The 21,167-nt window shown below is 37.6% G+C and overlaps 1 protein-coding gene across 1 annotated transcript in view; it reads left to right on the forward strand.

Annotated features, from left to right (window-relative positions):
* The window catches only part of MEGF10 (multiple EGF like domains 10), a 104,752-nt gene extending 84,157 nt beyond the window's left edge, over positions 1–20,595 (forward strand). Inside the window, exons 16-26 of the mRNA XM_083815993.1 lie at positions 1,983–2,117; positions 2,503–2,631; positions 4,332–4,460; positions 6,106–6,234; positions 8,780–8,908; positions 9,442–9,678; positions 10,984–11,111; positions 11,269–11,392; positions 13,327–13,371; positions 15,033–15,239; positions 16,204–20,595. Of these exons, the coding sequence (XP_083672119.1) occupies positions 1,983–2,117; positions 2,503–2,631; positions 4,332–4,460; positions 6,106–6,234; positions 8,780–8,908; positions 9,442–9,678; positions 10,984–11,111; positions 11,269–11,392; positions 13,327–13,371; positions 15,033–15,239; positions 16,204–16,364 (1,553 nt within the window). The 3' untranslated portion in view covers positions 16,365–20,595. The remainder of the gene's footprint in view (positions 1–1,982; positions 2,118–2,502; positions 2,632–4,331; positions 4,461–6,105; positions 6,235–8,779; positions 8,909–9,441; positions 9,679–10,983; positions 11,112–11,268; positions 11,393–13,326; positions 13,372–15,032; positions 15,240–16,203) is intronic.
* Positions 20,596–21,167: the final 572 nt, after the last annotated feature.

Consider the following 21,167-nt stretch of genomic DNA (forward strand, 5'->3'; position numbering starts at 1 on the left):
ACTTTACTTTTATTCACATTCTGTGCAGTGACATTGTTATGCACATGACTTTTTGAGAAACAAGTAGAGTAGGGGACTCTGTTCTAAGGCCAACATTTCCAAATATGATTGACAAACGTAAATTTCGCAATACACATTTTGGCAGGTAAATAAAACGTCCATGAGTTTCAGGGGCTAAAATCCTTAGCTTCCCACTGAATCTGGTAGGAATCATTAGTTTAACTATTGCTTTTTTTTAACATTTATTTTGAAGCATCAGAGAATGGCTAATAGGATCAGGCCTCAAAGTAGGTAAAGGATAACATAGGTATGTATGCTTGCATTTAAAAAATTTGTCCTTGTAAATTTTAAGTGTTGCAAGAGGAGAGATACAGATGAACTGAGGCAATTCATACCAGAAACGAGGGAAAAATAAGATGATGTGCAGATATCTACCCAACCAAGAAAATATATCACCATTTTCCATCAGCCTAGCTTTCTTCAGTCTACATTGTTGAAGCTCGGAGGGAAAGATGCTCAGGGCAGAGAAATGTGAGTCCTCTGCAAATGGAGGGTAGCACTGTTTTTCACAGGTCTCCCAGAAACAGGGTCAAGAAGCAGGGGGAGTAAGGCCCAGTGGCTATGCTACTCGGTCCTCTAGAAGTGGCAGAAAAGGAAGAAGGAGACATGAAATGATTACCAAAAGGTAGACTGAGAAACAGAGGAAGATGAACAGTCCAGGAATGGGCAAGATTTCAAGCTGAAGAATGTGATTGCCTCTGGTACTACTAAATCCCACATCAGTGGAGCATTAGTATTCCTTAAGCATTTCTAAATAAGTGCAGTAATTATCCTCGCTATCTAATCTCTAAAGACTTGCAGTTAATCAGATAATCCAAAGGTAGAGTAAATGTAACACTACACGTACAAATGTTCCTTGTGTTTTGGAACTATGCCTAAAATCAGGACAAGTGACTTCCATGCCAGTGCATCTCAGAGCCCCTCTCCGGTGCATGGTCTGGAGGCCGGACAACAGAGGTCATAGGAATAATTTGGATCCCAATCAGAAAGTGCCTTTTCAGTAAACAGGAAGACTTTTTGGCACTGTTTCATTTGGAAAAGTTAGTCTCTTAGAGAGATGTGGCCACCTAACTTGTATTAAGTGTATAACCAAAAGACTGAATCTTGAATGAAATTGAAATATCGAAAGATTCCAAGAGAGTTTTTGTCAGTGCTGATTGCTGCTGTGCAACATGTATTTCTCTTGATGTATCTCATAATATTCTAATTTACAAGGAAGAAATGCTAAAAGGAATTAGAGCAACTAAGAAAGAGATTTTATGAAAAACTCCAGCTCCACCCCCGCACCCCCCCCCAAAGAAACGAGTACCCTTGGCATAAGAATTAAGTGGAGCACTGTGGATTTTTCATCTCTTCTGTAAAAGTTAGGTGATGTGTAGTTGTCTGCACAAGGTAATGAGTTACGGTGAGTATCTAGATGAGAGGATGACTTGAAAACATCTGTACATTTTTCTCAGTGAAGAGATGGCAATTTGTTTGCCAGGTTAGGAAGCACAGAAGAAGTTAAGGTTTAAGGTGACTGTATTCATCTACAGATAAAGCTAAACCTGTTTTTTAAGGTACTTTTCTTCCAATATACTTTAAAGGACATTCACATTGTAGAGGGCATATAATGTATAGGCATGTATGCGTAATATGTGAAATATATATGGATATCAAACATATAAGTAAAATATGGCCTGAGAAGTTATATAATGTCAGATAAGTAGTTACTGACTAGAGTACAGTAAGCTCCATAGGAAGATGAGCAAATCTTACACAGTTTTAAAGCATTGATCTGTGTGAGTAACAATGACCATTGCAACCCTTGTGTATTTAGAAAGCAGAGCTAATTAGAAGTTAGAAACAATTGCACTGAAGAGCATTTCATAACTGTGTATAAAGTGCAGGAATCAATGGCAATTTGTTCTTTCTGATTCCAGTTTGTTCGCCTGGGTTTTATGGACACCGCTGCAGCCAGACATGTCCACAGTGTGTACACAGCAGTGGCCCCTGCCACCATATTACTGGATTATGTGACTGCTTACCTGGATTTACTGGAGCCCTCTGTAATGAAGGTACAAGCTATAGTAAAGACTCTGTGGGATGCAGAGACCAAGCACTGTTTTTCATTCCATCTACTGAAAGTATAAAACAAAAAGTGGTTTCTGTTGTGGTATGTGCAGTTTATAAATATCAAATCTTAAGCAGTCTAAAGTTCTTTGAACACTTGATCCTTAAGTATGAAAAATACCTTTCTTCAAAACAGCACTTTATTCTTATATATATTATTTGTATAATCAGTATGTATAATGGGCTTACCAGAATTTGTAATGCATACTGCTATATTATACTAAGAAATACTTTTCTTGATCCAAATATAAATCTCTTATTCTTGAAATAAAGAAATTACAATTTTGTGCTGATTACTAAGGAATTCTAACGCTGGTAACTTGTTCTCAGTATGTCCCAGTGGCAGATTTGGCAAGAACTGCATTGGAATATGCACCTGCACCAATAACGGAACGTGTAATCCTATTGACAGATCCTGCCAGTGTTACCCTGGTTGGATTGGTAGTGACTGCTCTCAGCGTAAGTATCAGCTTTTTTTCTTATATTTTTGAAACAATCAAGGTTCAGCTATATAAATTCTCTCCTTGTTGGTAAAGAAATGCTGTATAAGTCAGAAATTAGGACTTCATGGTAATTAATGAAGAGATCCTAAAGTTTTCTGCATTTCATTTGCACTATCATAAACACAACAAATTTTCTAATAAGTGGGCTGGAGCATACAACTGGGTAATCCATTTTCAGTCTTCCTCTGCCTAAAGAGGAGTTTTAGAGAATATGCACCGGACTTGTCTCAGAAGTGCACTGCCAAAGGACAAGAGACAATGCTCGCAGGTTACATAAAGGGCGACTCCTATAGGATGCAAGAAAACAATTCCTTGCTATGAGAGTGGTCAAGCATGTCATCTGTCCAGAGAAGCTCCAAAGTCTCCATTCTGGAAGAAGTTGTGAAACTTTTATTGTTGGAGATCCTTGGAGTAGGATATTGGACCAGATGATTCCAAAGGTCTCTTCTAACCTGAAGCATTCTGTGATTCGTGAATCTTGCATTGTGTAGAAGCTACATGGCCTGTTATTTGCTTGTCTGTGCAGTTATGTAGTCTCCTCAACAGTAGTGTTGTAAGCATCCCATGATTTGTATCCTCAGGACAGTTTTATGAATATTCGTGGCCATTTTGTTTTGTTCAGTTTTGGTTTTTAACTACCATTGCATAGAGAGCTACAGGCAAGGCTCAGAACAAAGCCAAGATTTTCTCAAGTAGCAAGTCTGTACTGTGGTTGTGAGAACAAGCTCATTGTTCTTAAACTTGTTAACATCTTATTAGGAAATCTCTTTCACTATGACTTTTTGTAAGTACTTTTTTTTTATTATTTCTTCCTTTCATAAAGAAGTTTCACAGATGCACATTCTTAGTGTTGTTCTACCTCACTTGATTTGTGTACAGTCTGCTAATCATTGAAGACTTGGTTACTGACATAAAAAGAAGGGCTGGGCCCTGGTTTTCTTATATTTGATCAAGTTATTTTATTAAATAATTACTAAATAAGGCATTCTCCAGATGCCTTACTGGATCCATACAAATTACTATTGACAAGAAAGAACTAGATGAAGCAAAATTGTCAGAGGAAGCATAGCTAATTGTATAAGGTACCAAAATCCACACAATCTCCAATGCATGCATGTAAAAATTTCAATGTTACCCACTAAACCATGTCCCTCAACACCAAGTCCAACCTTCGATGTAGCATCTAACAGTGGAAATTCAGGGAGTAATCTTAGTATTGTTCTTCAGGTGTAGGCTACAAGATATGTTTCAAACTTCTCTGTTCTCCTTCACATCTGGGGCTTAAAAGGCTTATCTCTTTAACTGTGCTCAAGTTGCCTTCAACTGTCTTTCTTCAGATGAACTTAAGGAAGCTTACATGGCTTTCTCCACAAGAAAGCTTGTGTTAGTGTCCTAGTTACTAAGAATTGAGTATGTATCACTGGTTTCATACATTCAGTTTTTTTCAGCACTTTTTATCTTTAGTAAAATGAATCCATAGCTTAAAAAAATCTGGCTATCGGCTCTAAATGGAGCAGCCCAAAATATTTGTTTAAAAGAAAAAACAACAAACCCCAAACCAAACAGCCCTCTCATGTGCTTGTAAGCAGCTCTCCATTTCATGAGTACCAAAGAACTTGTCATTTATGATTGATTACTTGCTCTGGGTTGTTTCAGCTTGCCCGCCTTCTCACTGGGGACCAAACTGCATCCACACGTGCAACTGCCATAATGGAGCTTACTGCAGTGCCTACGACGGCGAGTGCAAATGTACCCCAGGATGGACTGGCCTTTACTGTACACAGCGTAAGTGACTGTTATTGTCCATTCATAGTCTCAACATGTCTACAAATCAGTGACAAAATTTTCCTTCGGGACTTTCACATTTTGTTAATTTCTTCCCCTGCTGCTAAACCTTTCCGATCAGAAGATGGAAGGCATAACCTCCATGGTTGCAGGGGAAGGCCCTGTAAAATCACTGGAGGCTTGCTGGCCATTGCATTTGGGCTCCTTTTTAGCCTTCCTTCAGAGGAAGACAACTTTTGGCCACAGGCAGACATCCCAGCGGAGAAGTCTGTCATGTGCACATGCAGAATGAATGACTGCCATTCAGGTGCTACTGCTCTACATGTGCAGTTATGGCTGCAGACCATAGTGTGGTTGATGTTAGCTATGTACCAGGCAAGGTGGTGGTACCATGTAAATCTTTCCCTCTCTGAAACCTCCCCAAGAAATATTGTAGCAGTGGAGACCCAACAACCAAGATAATAACATAACACAGTGCTGACAAAAGCCATGAGAATAGCATCTGGCTTAGCTGTGGCTGTGATCTACTGAGGCGTAGTCCCTGTTGGCATTGCAAAATGGTCAAACTGTACATCTCTCACCTGTAGCTGTTACATCCAGGGGTCAACTGCAACAGCAGCTGTAGCTCAGTAGCTGTAATTCACATTTCTACGTAGAAGCGATTTTACTTGGAACTTAGAAACATAAATTCACTACGTTGTTATTCTATCATTTGTTTTGGATTTTAGGTAATTAGTACATTAATACTGATTTTTTCCTGAGACCTTTTCATCCAAGTGAAAATGCAAAAAGTGCAGCAACTGTGTAGGCATGTGGCACACATTATGTGCTTGGCAACAGTTCATACAAAGTTTGAGAGAGAAACATTAGATACTGACACGTTGTCTTCTTATCTTTATCATAAATTATCAATTAATGGCTTCAGTTTGGTTTATCTTCAATACAGACATCCACACTTTCTGTAATCCAGGCACATCCATTATCTTCAAACTAAGGAAAAATAAGACTACTGACTGTTTTGCATTCCATGTTTAAATAACATTTTCATAAAATCAGAACTCTCTTTTTCAACTGAACAATGTCATAGTGGCAGGAAGTACATTATATTGCCATATGGATGCAGCTCTGGAAAACACTCACTGTTTTGGTTCAGCTGTCAGCTATCATGGTTATTTTGCTTCCTGCTGGTGAATAACGATCTCTTTGCGGTGATATATCTTCTTCATACTGAAATGGTATCTTTGTGAGGAGCTGAGACTCAATATGTTATTATTTTTATTATTTTATGATTCAACATCAGCTGTGTAGAAAATATGTCCAAAGGTTCATTCATCACTAATCAGAATCACTGCTCTGGCTCACAAAGTGCCCTCTTTCTCCTTAAAACTATTTCTTCTAGGAGCCCTTCTTGCTGGCTTCTTCTGCTCATCTGCTGTCCCCAAAATTTGCAATCTCATTTTTATGTACTTGTTGCCTAATGAATATTCTAAATCCCTTAAAATGAGGTAGGTCTTAATCTGTTGTGTTTATAGAATGCCACATTGAAATGGCTTTTCAATAACATACTTAATCAGAATATTTGAATTTTATTGCTAGAGCACCTGTTTCACTCCTTTCCCCCCCCCCCCCCCTCCTTGTTTTGCAGGATGTCCCCTAGGGTTTTATGGGAAGGACTGTGCATTGATATGCCAATGTCAGAATGGAGCTGACTGCGACCACATCAGTGGGCAGTGTACCTGCCGCACAGGATTCATGGGGAAGCACTGTGAGCAGAGTGAGTAGGAACTGGAGTTGTCCATGCTTGATAACAAACACCAAACCCTGAGCCAACCTCCTGTTATTTTGGCAAGTGTTGTGATGCAACCTCCTGGCTTCAATGAGAATCTTGACTGTGCAAGAGCTTTAGGAGTCAGACCCAGACTATTTCCAAACAGATAAATGCCCACAGAATTAGTTATTAAGACTGATTATGATAGTGGTGGTTGTTTCTTTCACCTTGTAGCTACATTTCAGAGGCATTTGTACCACATTCTAGCTGCTTTGGATACAATGCTTAAAAAACAACAACTCTGACATGTAAAAGTAACAAATTAGTCTGAGTAATTATTAGCATAAATCGCAATCAAAATTATTAGTTAGAAAACTATAGATAAGTAGTACCACATCTTTACTAGTGGATAAAATTAAAATTTGCGATGTGTCTTTACAATTCAAATGGATTATAAAAGCATAATAAATGTCATTTTATTTTTCTACATGTGATTCCTTACCCGAGAAAAATTAAGAATAGCACCACTGACATCAGTGGTGGTATAATGTTGTACAACATTAAAAGAATAATCAGGCTTATAAAGACAGAATGCTCGTGAAGACAGAACGCTATTAGTCCAGCATTAGCTAATATCACCGAGTGAGTGGTGCTCCCAATCTTCATGCATTAGTGCAATGTAAAGCAATCCATTCAACATGAGGTCCCACATACCCCTATTTTAACTTAATTACTATTTTGAAGATTTAAACTTGTGTTAGGCATCAGCACTGCGCATAAGGCTTTGGTTTTGATATGAGGGGGTTGTTTCTTATTATCTAGAGCACGTCACACCTGGCAGTACTCTAACGGAAGGGAGGGGAGGTTACCATATACTGAACTTTACCCCTGTAGACACACTTTATTCCCTCAGCAGTGAGCCTAGCTCCAGCTCCAACAGGTGTTTTGTAGGTAAGGCTAACGGGCACCTGGGGTAGAACCACTGAAAATACAGAAAAGTTTTTTTTTTTTTTTTCCTAAGAAAAATACATTTACAATGAAATGTGAATATTTTGGAGGAATATGTTTATTTCAGTGAAATAATACATTGCAACATGTAATTATTAGTTATTTCAGTTTTCTTATTCTACTCTGATGATATCAGGATGTTTCACTTAAAAAGGAGAATAATGCTTAGGAAAAGATGAAGATTTTAAGATCCTCTTCTGATATCATCATATCAAAATATTATTTCAAATACTTTGGCAAACCTAGCTGTGTTAGGATGTTTATAGATTTGACATTTTATACTATAATTTGGTAATAATGATTCAACAATATTAAACTAAGTGTTCTGATATTTATGAATTGGAACTTCAGTTTTAAAAAATTGACTTTTCATTGCAGTTTAGATTTCAAAATGCCAAAATATATCATGGAATAGTACTTTTTGCACAGACATTGACTTCAGTGGTGCTAATATTGTTTTATGGAATGTAACCAAGAGAAGAAGGTGGTATATGAGCAGGAAATTACACTTGCATCTGGATTTATCAAGATTGCAAAGAAGTATCTTTGGCACCTATTGTGTTATATTATGTCATAAATTATTGTAAACTAGGAATACATAACAGATGTGTTAGATTTTTTTAAAAAAAGACAAATTAATGTAGTTAGAAAATCATGAGGTTCAGAAATTTGAGTCTCAGAAAGAGAAATACCACCCTTCCTCAAACCATAGGTACTACAACAATGTAAAAAGCCACAGAGTAACACAGGTATCAATATGAAAGAAGTAATTTTTATCAGTGTAGGATAATTTTCTATCATGCTGATTATGTGATGTAGGAGACGCTTTGATTGGTAATTATTTATTGTATACAAATCATTCTGGGAGAGACAAATGCATGTAAAACTGTTCCAATTAACTTATTTTTCATAATTTAATATTTTTCTACTCCATGTAGTTTCTCAGTGTACACATTATGGTATCAAAGTATGCCATAAGCAGTCTGGGACCAGTTTTATTTTTATGTAAGTAGATGGCACATCTCAGACTCGTGATCCTAGTCTCTTGCCCTGTCACCGCATTAGCACATCTGTCATAGTCATGACACCAGCCGATGTCTGGCACCATTCATGATTACAGGGTTCTTCAAGCACTTGGATCTGTGTGACCTGTGAGACCAGGCATGCCTGGGCAGAACTGTCCTCACTGTCTTCTGCCTTTCTAATCTATTTTTTTTCCACTTTTTTTTTTTTTTTTTTCTGTTTTCACTTTCTTAGTGGCAGCAAGATAACAGGTAAAAGAAAGTCACTTTTGAATGCAGTTTCTTTCTCTGTCTGCATGTGCACACACACGTAGAGCGTTCCCCTTCAGAAAATCTTCTCGGGTCTACCACTCATAAGATATCGCCATCTGCTGGCCATGTGCAAAAACATACGTGGTGAGGCAGCAAATGGTAGCAGGTGTAGTGCTGTAGGTCTGTAATACATACAGATCTGTATACGTTTCAGAAGTGATAACTATGTCTGCTTTTCATTTACACGTATTTTGTTCATTTCTCTGCAGAATGCCCTCAAGGTACCTATGGGTACGGATGCCGGCAGATATGTGACTGTCTGAACAACTCGACCTGTGACCACATCACAGGGACTTGTTACTGCAGCCCAGGCTGGAAGGGGGCCAGGTGTGATCAAGGTAAGGCCTACCTAGGTGCTGAAAATTACTGGAATTATTTTCTCTAAAACTTAGTCAACCTATTTGAGGTCATCTATGTATCAGCCATAAAATTAATTTTGTGTGTGTTTAATATGTGCTTAAATTGTCTTTTACTAAATTGTATACATTTTGTAGATTTGTAAGTATTAGATGCCTCTGTGGTAGTTTATTGGACCAAAGCACTTAGGTGCTGATTGCATGAAATGCTTTACAGTGCTGTACTGTGCAAAGCTGCTGGTAAGAGCATGCACGTTATCTGCTCTGCACTTTTGCCTAGAGAATTTCTTTTCTTTTTTCTTACCTTTTCACCTCTTTCTGTGAAGAAGAAGAATGATTTTCCTCAAGGCTAGGGTTGTTTTTGTGCTGGTTTCTGACATAGTTCTATTTTGGCATTGTAAAGTACAGTTAAAATTAACAGAAAGAAAGATTGAGAAGTGAAATATTGTCTTCTGCTCCTGAAATGTAAGCCTCATAATTTATGTAATATATTTTCATTTCTTTGTGTATTTCAGCTGGTGTAATTATAGTGGGAAACTTGAACAGTTTAAGCCGTACCAGTACTGCCATCCCTGCTGATTCTTACCAGATAGGGGCTATAGCAGGCATTATCATTCTCGTCCTGGTTGTGCTTTTCCTGCTAGTGCTGTTCATCATTTACAGACAAAAACAGAAAGGGAAAGAAACAAATATGCCCTCAGTGACCTATACACCTGCTATGAGAGTCATCAATGCAGATTACACCATTTCAGGTAAGTGAGATTTAGAACAGATTGTTTCCTCTGTCTCTTGACTTTATGTTTTCAGTCGAGCACTGATGGGATTCATATAACAGGGTTGAATGTGTGCGTTTCACCTTTCTACATTAGTGAAGGCTGCTCTGAGCAGGAGCCTATTTGTTTCCAGAGAGTGCATCTACAAGTCTGCTTTGCAAGCCTCCCTCGAAAGAGACAGGGGAGGGTTCTTCCGTCTTTGGGAAAGAGGAGTCAGACTCACTGCTCCCAATGGTGCTTTATAGCAGAGCAGCCCCTGGGACCACACCACTTGCTAGTAAACCAGCACACCAGAGCAGTGGTAGGCTTGTGTCACCTTCCAGCTGCCAGAGACGGTTCACCAGGGTTCAGAAGGATGCTGGTTCAGCATCTGTAGCTGTTTAGTTTGTTCTGTATCGTAGTCATTTCATCTGTGCATTTAGTACAATAAAGCTGGTATATGCTGGTAAAATATGCTAATTGCTGAATAAAGGATCAAGTGATCATATATCTTGCTCTACTCAGTAACATTTTAATCCCTAAATATTTTTCTGTATTAACTGGTGGACATATGGACTTCACTATTCCTCTGTGCCTACTTTTAAACGGACTTGGAAAGTGTGGCAAAATGTAGTTTCTGCTGAGACTTTAAATTCGATGCCAACAGCTTGTATACAGAAAGACTGCTATAGATTGAGAAAAATCAGAATTTCACACTAGCTGCAGCAAGGCTGTGTAGAGGGGCAGAGTGGTCCAAGTTTGAAACAGATGCGGGGAAAGAGCAATGTTCCTGAAACAGGACAGGAGTTTTCGATCCACGGATGTGAGTTGGGATGCAGGTGTACATGAAAATTCAGGTGATCCTGTCTTTTGCACACAGCTATTAAGGAAGCTGGCAGCTAAAGAAGCCAGCAGAAGCAGTTGTCAGAGCAGAGAAAGATGTACCAGAGAAGACAGTGGTGCTGTTTAAGCACCAAAAAAAATGTTGCTGTGAACTCTGTGGTAAAAGTGTCTATGACTTGGACAATGCCATGGTTACAGATGCAAAATAAAACAAGGGATCAGATCAGAAATGCAAATCATTAAGTAACACTTGATAATGCTCTTTGCTAAAAGTGGCTATGCAATTAGTCAGTTACTGCTGTCTCTCTCTTATTCATTTAGATGTATGCAAGATTTCTAGATTTTTATTCAAGAAACTCCAGACTAGATTCTGAAATCCACTTAGCACTATGGAAAACATAGCTTAGGAAAGAAATTGCATGTTATTTTAAGTTAATCATTTTCTTTTCTTTTCCTTTTCAGAAACCATCCCTCATAGTAATGGTGGAAATGCTAACAGTCACTATTTCTCCAACCCTAGTTATCACACTCTAACACAGTGCACTACCCCACCTCATGTCAACAACATGGACAGACTGACCCTGGCAAAGGTAAAGCAGAAAAATCTAGATTCTTCTGTGTAGATTAGCTGCCAGTTTATTTTACTGTGTTCCCTCTCATTGGATTTATTTCACTTTCCCTGATTATCTCCTAGTGGAATGCAGCAATCCCCTACTAGTTTCAATTATCTGTCTTTCTTTGAAATAGGCAAAAAACAATCAGCTGTTTGTGAACCTTAAAAATGTGGAACCCGGAAAACGAGGCACCATCATGGACTACACTGGAACACTGCCTGCTGACTGGAAACATGGGGGTTACCTCAATGAGCTCGGTAAGAAAAAATCAATGTTATTTTTATTGTAGCTGAGATGGAATAGAAAACAGATTTATTTTTTTCCGTGTAGAACGTGTTCTCCAGTCAGGGTATCAAAATGGTTCTTCTGTGACACTAGTAAGCCTTGTTCGTAATGTCAGGTTTGTCAGATTCTGTGAGGCTCAGGGTTATGGGTTTGTCCTTCCTTTAAGGCAGTACCCTGACAGATGAAAAAGTGACTCCTTATGAGGGACTGTCAATCAATCTGATGCCCCATCGAGATGTGATATGCAAAATATCTCATTGTTATAAAATGTTTTTCATATTAATTAATGTCATAATGCAATGAATGTTCTACAGTAGTGTTTTTGTTTGGCAAAATTACAATTTCTTACAAAATAAATGAGAGGTTGCATATATGTTTTTTTTTTTTAATCCCCACTATCTTGAATCTGTTTAAAAATAGTTTCTCATCATCTGACCTGCTTCAGCTGTAAATTCTAGGAGCATCTCCCAAGTTAAGTCTCTCATTTGCCAAAACAAAGGACATCTTAGGAAGAAAAATTCACAAGTGTTAAGTTACTGTATCCTGCTTTATGCTGTCTTTTGCTGTCTTGTCATCATTTCCCAATTTCTTGCATTCCAAAAAGGCTGGATTATATTGACTGTTATCACTGACAAGTGAAAATTTTGTAAGGGTCTTTCAGTGCCAGTGCAATTTTGAGTATCGTTTCTTACCTTCATTTCTGGTCTTTAACAGTAGCAGATTCTGGGAATGAGAACAATAGTATAGAGCCCTTATTTATCATGCTCATCCATGATCTTTTGCTGACCACAACTGAGGCTTAGATCTAGTCTGTAGAAAAGGGTTTCAGTCATAACGGTGGTCAACTTCACATTTTCTTAGTCAAGAGTGTTTGTAGTAGCACATTAAGCTGTGGTTAGTCCACTGCAGTGTACCTTGAGTAACAGGGAGATTCGAGAGGACTGGGTGAGTGCTGATATTATGTTTGTTTTCTAGATAAACAGAGATGACTTGGGTAGCTGTAGGCTGGTGACCTGTGCATTAGTCTTAGCAAAAACAATAGAACAGCTAATGTGAGATCTAATTAGTAACTTATGGGGTAGGAATACAATTCATTGTTTTAGGACTTCTCAAATAGAATAATTTCGTTTTTGGAAACAATGACTTTTGTTTATAGAGATGCTGTATAGGTAAAATGGTTTTAGGCTTTTGTAAGCCTTCTAGCATAGTACCACCATACAGTCTGATTAAAAAATCAGTACTGCATAGTATCAGTCAAAGCTTTTTGAATAAATTAACAACCAGGCAAGTACCAGGTCTCTGAAAACAGTTGTCAGTCATTGCTGATGTTTAGATTGAGATTTATATTGAGATAAATTTGTTCCTAACAGCTAATTGTAAAGCTGTAGACCGAGGCACTAGTAGCTCAGGCCATTCCCTCAGGTCAAAGAGCTGTAACAGAATGACCTTGGACAACACAGTGGGAGTGATTAACTGTGAAAGCAAAATACCAAGAACTGGAGTGAACTTCCATACTCTGAGGTTTTCAGGTCAAGATGGGATGCCTTTCTGGTAGATACAGTTTACCCAGACAGAAAATATGCGTTAATCAAACAGCAGTTATTAGGCTCATTCAAGAGTAACTGGGCAAAATGTAATGGCCTGTGACATGTGTGAGGTCAACCAGATAATTTAATAGTCCTTTATAACCTTACCCACCTTTCTTGTTCAGAGAGGTACTGAAAGCTTGCAAATATGAACAATGCTTTTGCAACCCTATATTGGGCAGTCTCATGGGGTTTATGAGAGAATACTTCCACTAAGGTAGAAATCAATCCCAAAGCTAATTTGAAAGACATAGAAGCTGTTATGTAATCGGTTTTCTTTGATTTTAAAACTGCTCTGTTTTTGGTATCATTTTTCTCAGGTGCTTTTGGACTTGATAGGGGTTATTTGGGAAAATCCCTGAAAGGTGAGTTTTTTTCTGGTGCGTTTAGATGAAATGACGTCAATAATCAGTTTACTCTTATAAATTATATTTGGTTTCTGTGCAAAGAGAATATAAAATAATTTTGGACTAAATTACTGTGTCATTGAATCAATGCCCTAAATGCATGAATTTTTATTTGTGGATTTATTTTCTTTCTTTTGTGAGGGTAGGTTTCTTAAAACAAACAAACCACACACACACACACAAAAAAAAAACAAAAAACCTCAAGGCTTTCTAAGTTCCTTATGTGTCCCATACAACAAATGTTTCTGTAATGCACGAGGCACAAAATGGCTCTATTCTAGCCATTCTAGAGGAACTTCAGTTTAGTGAGCTAGGTAAGGATGCATGCTGCCTCAGATGAAAGGCTTTAAAAGAGAACCAATTCCTCTTGCAAATGGCATGGACGGTGTAGGACTGCATAATCACAAGCAAGCCTGCAATGCTTCAACATGCTCACTGCAGGACTTTGGAATGTTTATCGAAGTATGAATGCATAGAGAAGAATGAAAACCTTAGGAAATTTGGGGTAATTATGGTATTTTGATATTCTGAGTTATCCAGTTTACTTATAAGACTTTATACTGCACCATACTTGTGTATGCAACTGTTTTTGTTTTATGACTGAGGTATAGCAAGGATGATTAGAATGTCTGGATATCCAAACAATAAAAAAAGTGTAGCTAAATAAGTTAAATATGTTGACAAGAACAGCTGGTTTGTCACCTTATTTATAATACTGGACAATTTAAGCTGGAGAAGTGATTTGCTATATATTGCTACTTGAGATTCCCTGGTTTTGCAGAACTAGAGGAATCTTAATGGAACATATCTTAAAGGAGACACAAGTCTATGAGCACATATCCACTGGCAGGTTTACCAAAGTCATTCTCAAGCTGGATCTTCACTCAGGAACCAGTTGAGAAAGTCTCAGCTCTGAAGTTTAAATAATACAGCATACCACAAAGCAACACAGAGAACAAAGTAACACAGACACCACAGAGACTCTTCTCAGCCTGAGAAGATGCCTCTTCTCTTAAACTATGGCAAGCTGTCCTTCACCTAAATCCTGAAATGATAAGACACTTGGTGTTTCTTTTTCAGCTTTCCTATACATACTTCAGAGAAACTTCCAAGAAACTGGTTACTCTTTTGGTGTGGCTTCATGCTCAAGTTTTGCACCAAATAGGCCATCTCTATAAACCACCTTGCCATCTGCCTAGCCATTGCTATCAGAAACAGTCTGTTAGGTCACTTACTTTAATCATGTCCTTAGTTCAGCACTTGCAAAGGCAAAAATATTCTGAAGACCGTATAAAAAATTGATTCTACACATTATCTGTATTTAATGCTAGCTTCTATCTTAATCAGAAGTGAAGTTGGTCAGATGTTTTGCTGATGGCAAGATCAATCTCATAAAAGAACAGACCAGTAGAGGTGCTTTCATTAATGGCTGTATAACAATTGTGAAGTGTTACGATTAGTTTCAATTTAAATATTGAGTGACTTTTAAAACTCAAGATTAAAGAATGTCTGTATAATTTCAGAGTTGTGTAAAAGTGGAAATGCATTTTGCTCTGTTTAGTATCAATGTCCAAATTATGTAGTGTACTTGAGAGAGTAGTTTGTTTTTCTTTTTTCAGATCTAGTGAAGAACTCAGAATACAATTTAAGCAATTGCTCATTGAGTAGCTCTGAAAACCCATATGCTACTATAAAAGACCCACCAGCTCTTGTACCAAAGAGTTCAGAATGTGGATATGTTGAAATGAAGTCACCAACACGCAGGGACTCCCCGTATGCTGAGATTGCCAGCTCTGCTTCAGCCAATAAGAATGTTTATGAAGTTGGTAAGTAGAAATTCTGCTTCGAGATTTTGAAGGTTAATAAGAGGAAGCACAAAACTCTTTTCCTTTGAATCAATTTAATGAAAACACATGAAAAAATACTCACTGAAAAAAAATTGTGATGCTTTCAAATTCTGTTTTCTGCTCAAAAGCTGTAAAAACAAGCTCATTCTTTTCAGATGAGTGGTGTAATTCACAAGAGCACCATTTAAAAATACCTTCAGGTCTGTGTTCAATAACCCACAGCTACCTCTGGATTTCCTTAGTTTGAAAGTCTTTCTGTAAACAACAGCAGAAGGTATGCTCAGCATTTAACTGCAATATAATTCAGATCTGTTAAGTACTGAAAACAGGTGGAACAAGTGTATGGGAGGGATAGAAAAGGTCTGTTTCTTCTCCTTGAGCAGAAAAATGCATTTTCACCCACAGAAGTGGGTTTTTACTGAAAGGGTTCCTATATGGTTGCTGCATTACTGTAGTTACAGAAAACATTGGAGTCTTGTAGCATATTATTTCCCTAATGGTCTCAGGACCAGAATAATGTGTGTCACGCATTACAGGACACCATTTTCCATTACTGTCCCCAGTTAGCTATTCTTCTGAAATCCATCACTATCTGTGTTGTATTTTTAAGGATTTTTATAAGATCTTGATTTAAATCCCCCATTTTTTATTACTATTTTTTTTTTGTCCACACACAGAGAACAGATGCTGATCCACTTGGTTCTGTCATTAAATATACTCATGGTAAGTCCTTGATGCAAGCTTAGAGGCATTATTTAGTGTAAAGCTGGAATGCCTTAGCATCAACTTACCAACACACCTTCATTTCAGGACTCAGCATGACAAGGAATCTTTGTCTTGGAGCAGATAGGACAGAATATTTTGTAATGCAAACTGCAATGAAATACAGCGTCATCTCTCTGCCATTTCTTGTGATGAGTGTATGTACTCTCTTTTATCGCAGAACCAACGGTGAGCGTTGTCCAGGGAGCATTCAGCAGCAGTGGACGTTTCAGCCAGGATCCTTATGATCTCCCGAAAAACAGCCACATTCCATGTCACTATGACTTGCTACCAGTTCGAGACAGCCCCACATCCTCTACAAAGGAGGTTGGCAGTGAATGACCCCAAAAGCTGGAGTGTAGCACAGTGGGACTCTCAAGGGGACAAGTGGCATGGCTCCTTCCTCTAGTTTACGATCCTATTGCTCCTAATCTGTCCAGCAGGCAATTGCTGTACATAAAACAGGAATCTCTACATGAAGTTTGTATTGTGTATACAAGTGATGGATGGACAAATGCCACACTTGGGAGACCCTGATTGTTCTTTTCTTTTTTTTTTTTCATGGCAGTTAATTTTATAGAAACAGGTATACAACACATTTATACTGTAATATACTTGCTTAAAAATCTTAGTTTGCAGGTCGGTTTTGCTAACAGATCCCACTTCAGCTACTTTAAACGTGGACTTGATATTTGTCATGTTTCAAAGTAGAAATACTCCCAGGACAGTGCAACTTGCCAAATGCCACTTTATACAGGTGATTAGTTATGTAGAAGAAAAACTGCCTTGCCAAATTTTACCTTCCATTCTGATCTTTAGTCAAGACATACTAAGAAACAAGATCAGATGGGGTGTGAGTAAGCACAATACTGCAGTTGTTTGGGAATTCCACCATCAGGCATTCTTTGTCCCTTACTGGTGGTGGGAATACTTTGCTTGAACAGTTTTGAAGATGACAAAAGCATTGCATACATCAATATTACATGATGCCTCAAGATCTCTGGGTACTCCAAACCCAGCACCAGTCCTCAACAAATCTTTTGCTACATTTCAACTCCATATGCTGCAGTTCTGACCACTATTTCTTCCATTCACTACTAATAATCCACAACATATCAGTAATTACTTCATAAAATATGTAAATTAAATCAGTTTATTTTTGTCAGCATGGACTGAGTGTGTAAGGAGTGGAAAAAGGTGATGAATTATGTAAACCTGACTTGCAATGAACGGTTTACATTTTATAAACAGGTAGTAATAATTACTGTAATATAGGGTAAAAACAGTTAAATGTTGTGATTTTTTTCTTAGAAATAACTAAGCAATCTCTGTGCATACTTGCTAAAGGCACCTTTTCTTTTTTTGTAGTTGATGTAGGGAAAAACATGCTTAAGCTGGTCTTTTGCATTGCTAATAATGTGACACATGTACCCCCATTCTTCATTAACTTCTGTCTCAATTTTTAAGGTGTACGTCTGTGTCTCTAGTGATCTAGCTTGTAATTGCAAAAATATTCTACTGTGTGTCTTTTTTTTTTCTTTTTTTCTTTTTTGCATTTTTGCCAACTGGCCTTTACTTTGTCTGGTTAAAGAGACCTCTGGGTGGAGGAAGAGGATTAAAGTAAGGATAATGTCATACTGATACTATAAGAGGTGGTTAGCAATTACATAATAGTTTAACTTTATGAAATGAATTCATTGGAAGAATAAAATATCAAGGTCTTTTGTTGGGGATAATAACAACAACGCAGAAAAAGTAAAAACAACAACAACAACAACAACAACAAAAAAACAGAAAAACAGACTCCCGCTTTGAAATTTAGCTCATTCTGTTGACTACATGGATGGAGACCATCCCTCCAAAAGTCTCCTTTCTCTGTCTGAAACAGTCTGAAAAAGTAAAGATACCTTTAGAAACCTAAAAAAGATATTCTCAGCTGTGGCAATATTACTTCCAGCTGCTTCTGCTGTCAGTGATGCCATCTGCTGACATGCTTGTGACACAATCCCAGCAATCTTCACCCTGCTCTAGTACCAACTCTGTAGCTTGTTATGAGGAGCTTAGGGATATAGGTAGTTGCATTCTATGGCATATAATGGGAAGCATAAAGTCCTACTAGTCTCTTCTTTCTGCACTGGAGTCACATTTTGGCACAGAGACCTGTGATACACTCACTATGTGATGTGGAGCTGATCGGTCAGTAGTCTGGTGTGTGTGCCAGCTCAGCACAGGGACTGCTGTGACAGTTTTAAGGCTGGACTGCAGCAGAGCCCGAGACAATGAAGTATCTATCATGGTGGAATAGATGTACTCGTGTGAAAATCACAACCAGTTGCCTTTGAAATACTAAATGCAACAGAGTATCAACTGGAAAAACAAACAAACAAACAAACACACACTTTCAGAAATGTTTTTGAAAACAAACCCCTGGTTTGAAATGGAAACACCGTGTGCTTTTATTTGTTGTCATTGAAGTGGTGATAAATGAGAGTTCGGCATCAGAGACATTGTAGCAGGTGTGCTTAACCCTGGGGAAAGCATATGCCTGTTTGCAGCGCCCCTTAACATTCCTGGTTCTTACTGGTTGTAAGCACTGACCCTTGCACATCCTTGGAACAAACAACTTGATCAGCTTTGGTCATTGCCAGCATAGCAATTAAATACAAGGTTTTAAAAGCCAGTCACCATTTAATCCCTCCGTAAAACAAAATATTGACTGGATCTGTGTGCATATAGGAACATGTAGCGCTAATGGTATATACATGTGTTTGTACTGTGTGAAACAGACTTTAAAATAAAACCTGTCTTTGAAGCCGTGAATAGAAAATGCTGTATTTGGCAATTGTAAGCTCACAAAAAATTATTTTCTTACTCTGTATAAAATTTGGAGACCTCTAGATAAATAAATCCTCATCATAGAAACAGTTCTTTTTTAATATGCAGCAACGAAGAGCTCAATACGTGATTTTTAATTGGTTTGAAAATCTCCAGTATGACACACATTTCCTCTAGTGATATATTCAGCCAGATATTTGTGGGAACAAATGGATTTCTGATACTTTTGCCTATTGTGTATGTTCGAAGTATATACGTAGCCATATATACATAACCAGCCTTTCTGTGAGTAAAAATTCTGCTGTGTAGTCAGCGTAAGCAATGTCTGAATATGTCTGAGCTATATTTGCAGTACATCTAGGTCAAGTAAATGACTTGTGAATTCACTTCAGCGGATGGTTGTTGGTAGACACTTACAAAATGGGTTGCCTGTAGGGGTAATACATTCCTCTTGAATGGTATCTTTATATCATTCGTTTGAGAGGAAAAAAAGCACCTGGGACTTCTGTTTGCAATCCTTCCATCTCCTGCATGGCTGTTAGGGAGGCTAGCTCTGGAGTACATCTGTTGTCAATTTAACAGATTCAAAACTCAACTCTCATGACTGTAACAGTCCTTTTTGCAGATCATAGTACGTTCTTAAAGAACTAGAATACTTTTGACCATCCATTCTATATTCTGGTGGGAACTTAATGAGTAAGTTGATGCAATAATTTTAGCAAACACCAGCTACACAGAGAGAATTGGCTTCACCACAGATAGGATTGGAAAGAGATGCTTGTTTCTACGTGTTCACATGATAAGAGTGAGAAATATAGCACTGAAAAAATGAGGTAGCTATCCCCTAGCAAGTTGTTTAGCAGTTTAATAAAGTGCAAAATTCTGCACAAAGTGAATAGCTGATTTTAAAGCATGTGGTAAGTATAAACTTTAAGTTTAGATAGTACAGGCTTATTTATTCTGGTCACTTAGAAGCATAATAAACTGCAACAGCTTTTTGTTTTATCAAATATTTTTAATCAAAACACACTGTTATGTGTAAACTTTGTCCTCATCTTGATCTACCCAGAGAGCTCCCATCAATTTTAATTGCAAATGCACATACAGATTAGAGGAGAATGAAGATTTTGTTGTAATCGTACTTTCTTCTGAGACAATCTGCAAAGTCAAGTTAATACTGAAATTAGAATAAAAATTCAGAAGCAGAAAATGCATTATTTAACATATGTTGAATTTTCAAAGTACTGTGACTACAATTGGATATTTTAATTAGATGTTTTCAAATAGTAATCCTTACGCTGAAGCTCCATAATCCAGACTGAAGAATACAGAGCTAATTTTGACAAAAATGCTTTATATTAAAGATTATATATATAGTAGTTTAAATGACTGAAAACAATTGTGTGTGTGTTTATTAATTACTGTATAGAAAATCTTTCCATTTTTGGTACGCTTACACTAGTGCTAGAGCACTGAACCTAACACTTCTATTTTCAGTTTTTTAGACCACATGACTTCACTTTGATAAGACTGAATTGTAATATATTTTTAAAGAAAACCTATCAAGTATGTCTGGACTTTTTTTTTCATAGCTGTAACAAAGCAAAAACAAAAACCTGTTTTGTTGTTAAAATATATCTATTTTCCAAAGATGACTGATGTTCATCATTTTGCCCTTCACTACCATTTATTTCACTTCACATACTTGTAGGTTAACATAATAAAGTTTCTAATGAAAGATGGGAAATGGTTGAATTTATTCCTCCCCCCCTCCCCCCCTCCTCCCTTAGGCCCCTTAGGATGAATATTAAATTGAATGGGAAATATAAATAATGTTATCGTTACCAACAAGTAATGTATTTTATTTTCCCTCTTATAAAAAGCCAGTAGTTTCTGAGGTGCTTTGCAGAATAGCAAGGTTGATTTTGGATTTTAAACTGCTGAACTTTTGTTATTACTGTCAGATCACACAGGAATCAACTCTGTGAAGTGGGTGATTATTTCAAGGCTGTCTCTTGAATGCGTAAAGCTCTGCCCTTGGAAAAGACGTGGAACTGAACTGCCGAAAGCAAGGTGTTTTCCCTTTTTTGTAGGACAATAACCTTCGACTGACCTTTAAAAAGCCAATAACCGAAGTACAAACATGGAGTAAAATGAGATACTGTTTTGACTTTTAACTTTGACTCTTTATATGAACCTAAAAGCAGTGGCTACAAGTAGGTGGTGTGGGAAATTGTTCTTTGCTATCACTGTTTGCTCAAGGATGAGGGATTTAGCATTAGGTACTAACGGGAAAGTGTTACATCCCAC

This window comes from Anser anser (genome assembly GCF_964211835.1).
Source record: "Anser anser genome assembly, chromosome: Z".
In the NCBI taxonomy this organism is placed as follows: domain Eukaryota; kingdom Metazoa; phylum Chordata; class Aves; order Anseriformes; family Anatidae; genus Anser; species Anser anser.